General features: G+C 37.3%; 1 protein-coding gene across 1 annotated transcript; it reads left to right on the top strand.

The window, feature by feature from the left end:
• The first annotated feature begins 509 nt into the window (after positions 1-509).
• On the top strand, positions 510-2,518 carry LOC145131961 (DExH-box ATP-dependent RNA helicase DExH3-like). The gene is made up of 6 exons (XM_079066606.1): positions 510-1,058; positions 1,326-1,544; positions 1,631-1,790; positions 1,863-1,993; positions 2,078-2,245; positions 2,324-2,518. The coding sequence occupies exons 1-6, from the start codon at positions 510-512 to the stop codon at positions 2,516-2,518; spliced, it is 1,422 nt and encodes a 473-aa protein (XP_078922732.1).
• The last annotated feature ends 4,168 nt before the right edge of the window (positions 2,519-6,686 follow it).

Below are 6,686 nucleotides of genomic sequence, written 5' to 3'. Positions count from 1 at the left end.
TTAACCAACCTTAAGTGTTATTTCTCTCACTATAGTCTATCCAAATGCATGATGCCATGCAACCCAAATGGACCATGTCGGGTCGGGTCAAGTCTTACCAATTATAGTTATGGACTTAGACATTAATCCAACAAGTGTTACATCCTAATACCCATGACTCTTCATTTACCTAGGATCCATAGGTTAAAAGCTCCATGGACTATCCATGGACTTCCATATACTCTTAGCCTATCCTAAATAAATCTTAGCCCATTCCATATATATGCAAGAGTCCATATTTAATTAGTTCCATTTGATCATTGAATTAATTCTTGATCAACACTAATTAAATAATATTAATATATTATAACAAATAATATATTAATGGATCATAAGCATCTTATTCTCAACAATATATCCATACAAATTGTTAGGTGAAGTGCAACCCAAATGGACCATGCCGGGTCGGGTCAAGTCATACCAAATATAGTTACGGACTTAGACACCTTATCCAACACACTGTTTATCAGATGGACGTTAAGACCGCGTTTTTATATGGAGCTGTGAAAGAGGAAATTTATGTTGATCAACCTCCTGGTTTTTTCAACTCAAAATTTCTAAATCATGTCTACAAATTAGACAAGGCTCTGTATGGGTTACATCAGGCTCCTCGATTTTGGTATGCTACTCTAACAGATCATTTGCTTGAGCATGGTTATACTAGAGGCACGATTGATCAGACGCTCTTCATCAAGCATGTGGATGCCGACCTAATTCTCGGGTCGACAAGCTCGAATCTATGCAAAGAGTTCGAGGTTGTTATGAAGAAGAGATTTGAGATGAGTTCTTTGGGAGAAATGACCATGATCTTGGGGCTGCAAGTTCGACAAGATTCAACCGGAATCCTTTTGCATCAAGGAAACCATGTTGAAGACATGCTTGAGAAGTTTGGGTTTAAAGATTCTAAAGTTTCCTTGACGCCGATGGCTGAACGACCCTTGTTGACTCCAAATCCTGATGGAGAATCCATAAATATAATAGAGTATAGATCGATTATCGGATCCCTAATGTATCTGAATGTGAGCAGCCCATACATTATGTTCGCAGTCTGCCAATGCGCCCGTTATCAGGCTAATCCTAAACTCTCTCATTTAATTAAACCTGGCTTAGTTATATTCTTCATTCTGCCTGTGAATTTTGACCAAATTCAACCAAAGATTCAGATTAAAACCCTAAAATAGACCCATGCAAATTTTAGTTAGCAATAGGAGTTTTTGGTTTATGTTTAAAATTTTTTGGTTAGTAATACCAAAATTTTCAAAATATTAAAGAAGCCTGAGCAATAGAAAGTAGTGAAATTGAAATTGTTTTGGCAGGTAATTGTGGTGTCTGGTGAAACGGGGTGTGGTAAAACCACACAACTACCTCAATACATCTTAGAGTCTGAAATTGAAGCTGCTCGTGGAGCAGTTTGCAGTATTATCTGCACCCAACCCAGACGAATATCTGCTATGTCAGTTGCTGAGAGGGTTGCTGCAGAACGAGGGGAGAAGCTTGGAGATTCTGTGAATAACTTTTCTCTCTCACACTTTTATAAAGTTTCTACGTCTCAATATTTATAATAACATTTTTTTCTTTTTTCTTTTTGAAGGTTGGGTATAAAGTTCGGCTTGAGGGAATAAAAGGAAGAGATACTCGCCTGCTGTTTTGCACTACTGGCATTTTGCTTAGGAGATTACTACTCGACAGGAGCTTGCAAGGCGTAACTCATGTCATTGTTGATGAGATCCACGAACGAGGGATGAATGAGGGTGGGTAATTTATTTATTTATTTATTATTATTTTTTTGTTAAGTATATTTATTAATTTTCATTTCATGGCAGATTTTCTTCTTATCGTGTTGAAGGAGCTTCTTCCTCGCAGACCAGAACTGAAGTTAATTTTGATGAGTGCAACCCTAAATGCTGAGCTTTTCTCCTCCTACTTTGGTGGAGCTCCAATGATGCATATTCCTGTAAGTTTCTCATGTTAACAAAAAATGAAGGCGTTTAATAATAATACTATTACTATGCCTTTATTGGTAATTTCTTGTTGGCAGGGTTTCACTTATCCAGTTCGGAGCTATTTTCTGGAGAATATTTTAGAAATGACTGGATATAGGCTGTCAACATATAATCAAATTGATAATTATGGCCAAGAGAAATCATGGAAAATGCAGAAACAAACTCTTCGTAAAAGGAAGACCCAAATTGCTTCAGCTGCGGAGGTAGTATAGGAGTATTCACTTGTTTGTTTGTTTTTTTTAAAAAAAAAAAAAAAAAATGTGGTTTGGAAATTGGAACAGGATGCTCTTGGAGCTGCTGATTTGAGAGAGTTAAACCCGTGGACTAGGGATTCCCTGTCATGTTGGAACCCGGATTCAATTGGGTTCAATCTTATTGAGAATGTTGTTTGTCATATATGTAAAAAAGAAAGGCCAGGTGCTATTTTGGTGTTTATGACTGGTTGGGATGATATAAATTCTAAAATTTCCAAATGAAGTTTTAGGTATCTCAAAGGTAGACAAAAACTGGGTCTTTGGTATCCTAAAAATTCTGATTTTGATTTATATGCATTTGCTGACAGCAATTATGGAGGTTGTGAACTTGACAGGAAATCAACCTCAGGGGGATGTTGATTCCTAGGAGACCGTTTGGTGTCGTGGGAATGCAAGAAACAACAAACTGTCTCAACCTCAACAGCTGAGGCAGAATACGTTTCTGCCTCTGCCTGTTGCTCTTAACTTATCTGGATTCAACACCAACTTTTGGATTACGGTTTGCATTTTCTAGAAACCCCAATCTTTTGTGATAATGATGATGCAATCCAAATAGCTAAAAATCCTGTCCAACACTCCACAACCAAGCACATCGACATCAAAGTTCATTTCATGAGATATTGTTATGAGCGTTCGCTCATCCGTTTGGAACAGATTCACACTGATAATAATGTGGCGAATCTGTTCACCAAACCGTTCGACAAAGCTCAATTTGATGTGCTTGTGGGCTTTTTCAAAATGAAACGTTTTGAAGACTAATTTTTGTTTTAGGTTGGTTTAAATTTGCGCATTTTTTTCCTTTCTCTCCTATACACAAATTTAGGGGGAGAAATAAAAACACAAAAAAAAATCATAAAATACAAAAATCCAAAAATATGTTCTAATGGAGGTTGTCTGCAGGTAATTAGTTGGGAAGTGACATTAACCAAGTGATAACAGACAATTTTAATTTGTGTAAGGTACCAACGCTGAACTGTGTAGGCTCTGTGTTCAATGCGCTAGTAGGCACGAAAGATTTCAATGGACCAGACTAGGCATAGATTGACATTTAAAAGGACTTGACAAATATTGAGTTAGATAGTTCCGTTTGGTCTTACAATACGACGCTCGGGTAGATTGAGCAGTGAGATATACATGGGAATCTGCGGGATACACTAAAGTAATCTATATCTACAACTGTGGCGTAACTTTTCCTTGATGAATGGATTCATGTCCTTAATTCTGGTACTGATAGGGCGACTGGGGAATTCTGATAAAGTAGGTATGTAGAAGGTTATTTTCTTGCTTTCTTTCTGTCAGTCATATGTTGCTTCCTCTGCGTGATTGGAAGAGATCCGACCTAGACTGCAACTTATGCAACTCTATTCTATGCATCTCCTTCTATATATGCAATTATTTATGTATGTTAGTCATATGTTGTCTCCTTTGCATGATAAGTTTTTATACGACCTGGAACACAACATATGTAACATTCTATTTCTCAATCCCTCTAATTCAGTTATTCATATGTTAATCCCTCTGCGTGATTGGAAGAGATCCGAACTAGGAATAAGACATATGCATTTCAAAATTCATCTTCTTCCTTAATAATTGTCTTCTCATCTGAAGTAAGGAGTATTTTGGATATCCTTGATTACCGGAGTATATCAGGAAGCGGGAAGCACATTCTAGTACATCTAAAATTGAACATTTAATAGGTTGTCTGTAGATCTCGCTGCTAAATTTAGGTGAACAACAATATCCTTGGTCGTCGTCAGCTAAATGGTCTCTCTAGGAGTATTATTTAGGTATATAGGTTCAAAAGTCTTGTCACTTGTAGCATGTCCAAATTTGTCATAATCTTTCGTGTTTAAGTGGACCCCAATGCCGACGATTGACCAGATCTATTCATGAAGGTGGAGGTACTGAAAATCAGATTAAGGCTGTCTTAAAACTTTGATCCCAAAATCGTAAAAATAATATTAGTAATGGTGAAGAGAAATTAGTGTTATTTAATTTTAATTTTAATATCATTTTTATTTTTATTTTTATTTTTATTTTTATTTTTATTTTTATTTTTTATTTTTATTTTCTTAAAAATTATAAATTAAACAAAATTATTTTAGTTTAAATTTTTAGATTTTATTTTATTTTTAATTTTAGTTTTAATTCTTCAAAATGTTTTTTCATTTTAATTAAATTTGGATGTATTGGGTTTGGGCTTGAAGCTTTTTGGTTTACAATGCATGGGTTGTGGGCCGGAAATGGTCCAGTGTATAAAAGGTAAGGTTTCCGACTGAATACCCTACTACCCTCACTTTTTCATTCTCAGCCGCAAACCCTTCCCACTTCTCTCTCACGAGTTACTATTTATCATCACCGATTCATCATCTTTATGCGTTTTTCATCTGAAATTGATCCTTGAATCTTATAGGTACTGCAAAGGCGACCCCCACTATGTTAAATCTCACCTGAATCAATTGCGTTTTGCAAGATTTGGAAGCAGAAACGATTTTCGGCATCGAACTGCGTTTACGGCTGCAAACCGTTAACAACCGTAAACCATTCACAGCTGTAAAGTCATTTACGGCTGCAAACTTGTTTTTAGCCATAAACTTGTTTTTCATCCAAATAAAATTAAATTAAGGTCTAATCAATTGATAATTGAGAAAATATAAATGTTAATTGATTAACTCATTAGTTTTCTCACTTGGCTTGTTTGGTGCAGAACAAATGGCAGACTTGAAATTTTCGGATAACCACAACATTGTTGCTTTCTTGTTTGAACCTCCAGCAGCACACCAATAATTTAGGTCTATGATTCATGGACTTAAGAGATGATGTCTTGGATATGATTTCACGTCAAATCCCATCATTCATCAAGACTTAGTGAAGCAATTTTGGAACAAGGCTTCTGTGAGTAAAGGAGAAGATGAAGAAGACACGGTGAAATCTGTTATTCAAGGAAAGAAAATTTTAGTGTCTTAGCAAACTATTTGTGAAGTGCTGCAAATCAATGACCAGCCAGGGTTTCAAACTGAGATTTCTATGGAACAAACTGAAGAGATTCTCGAAAGAATGGGTTATGAAGGAGTGTTTCCACCTACCTTGAAGAAGCTGTTGCCTCCTTACTGGCGATTTCTTGCTCACTCCTTCATAATTTGCATCTCAGGCAGGAAATCTGGTGCTGATGAGATTTCCCTATTAAACACTGGTGCTATTACTGCTCTTGCCATGAGTCTCGAGTTCAACTTTTCAAGATACATTTTGAATGAGATGATGAGCAATTTAGAAGGAAAAAGGAAGGACAAATTTCTGATGTTCCCAAGGTTTCTGCAGATGATATTTGACAGTAAATATCCAGTGTTAGAAAGAATAGGTGAAACTTTAGACTTGAAGTCTTTGGGTGCTAAGACTTTTGGTCTCATGAAACAAAACCGCAAGGGTACGAAATTTCTATTCCCAGGAAAGTACACACTGGAGAAGTTTGGCCAGTTTGCGGAGATCAGTGAAGAATCTGAATCAGTTAGCTCCTCAGATAATGAAGATGATGAAGATGATGTTGTTACCGCTTCTGAGCATGAAGAAGACCCTGTTCCTCCTGTTGCAATTGTTGTCGAGGAACACGTACCGATGACAAATGTGGAGATAAATAATGATGATGATGCGACTGATGATGATGAAGGTGAAGATATGATGAATCTATGGGATGATGTACTTGACTTTGATGATGATGGGGATGATGATGCAGCTAATATGGATCAAGGTGGTGATCAATCCGGATTTGATGGTGATAACTTATTCTTCGAATTCGAGCATGGTGATGATTTCAGGCCAAGTAATGAGGAACTCAATGCGTTCTTTGATGATGTCTATGATGTTGCACAACCTACAATGGAGACTGAGGGAGCTAGTAATGTTCTCAAAGTGCAGCCTCCAACGATCGATCAGATGACCGACACTTCAACTAATCTGGATTCAACTATAAGGATTCCTCCCCTTACAGTTGCTAATCCAGCCACTTTGCCATCTGAAGGTGATCTTAGCATGAAACAAGCGTTCTAGCCTCCTCTCAAAAGGAGAAGAGCCGATCCAAGGTCAGCAGTGTTGATTAAGGAACAAGCTTCGTCGGCCCAACAATCTTTTTCAACTGCTACACGGACCTAAAAAGCTCATGGTTTGAAAGAAGGACCAAGTAATGTTCGATCTTTGTATGAAGCCGGGAGTTCTTCAATTCCTGGGGGTTCCTTTCCACCACAACCTGCGCACGATGCTTCCTCCTAGAGGCTTGCTAGGTTCATGGCTCAACAAGATTCTGACCCTTCACCCCGAGGCAAAAGGTATATCTATAGGTGAAGGAAGTTTAGGGGGAGCGGACCCATCAACTTTTGAGCTCAATGAGAAGATCAGA

Source organism: Lactuca virosa, chromosome 8 (assembly GCF_052849685.1).
Source record: "Lactuca virosa cultivar CGN04683 chromosome 8, Lactuca_virosa_CGN04683_v6, whole genome shotgun sequence".
NCBI classification, from domain to species: domain Eukaryota; kingdom Viridiplantae; phylum Streptophyta; class Magnoliopsida; order Asterales; family Asteraceae; genus Lactuca; species Lactuca virosa.
Note: the sequence above shows the minus strand (reverse complement) of the source record. Positions and strands in the feature narration are given on the sequence as shown.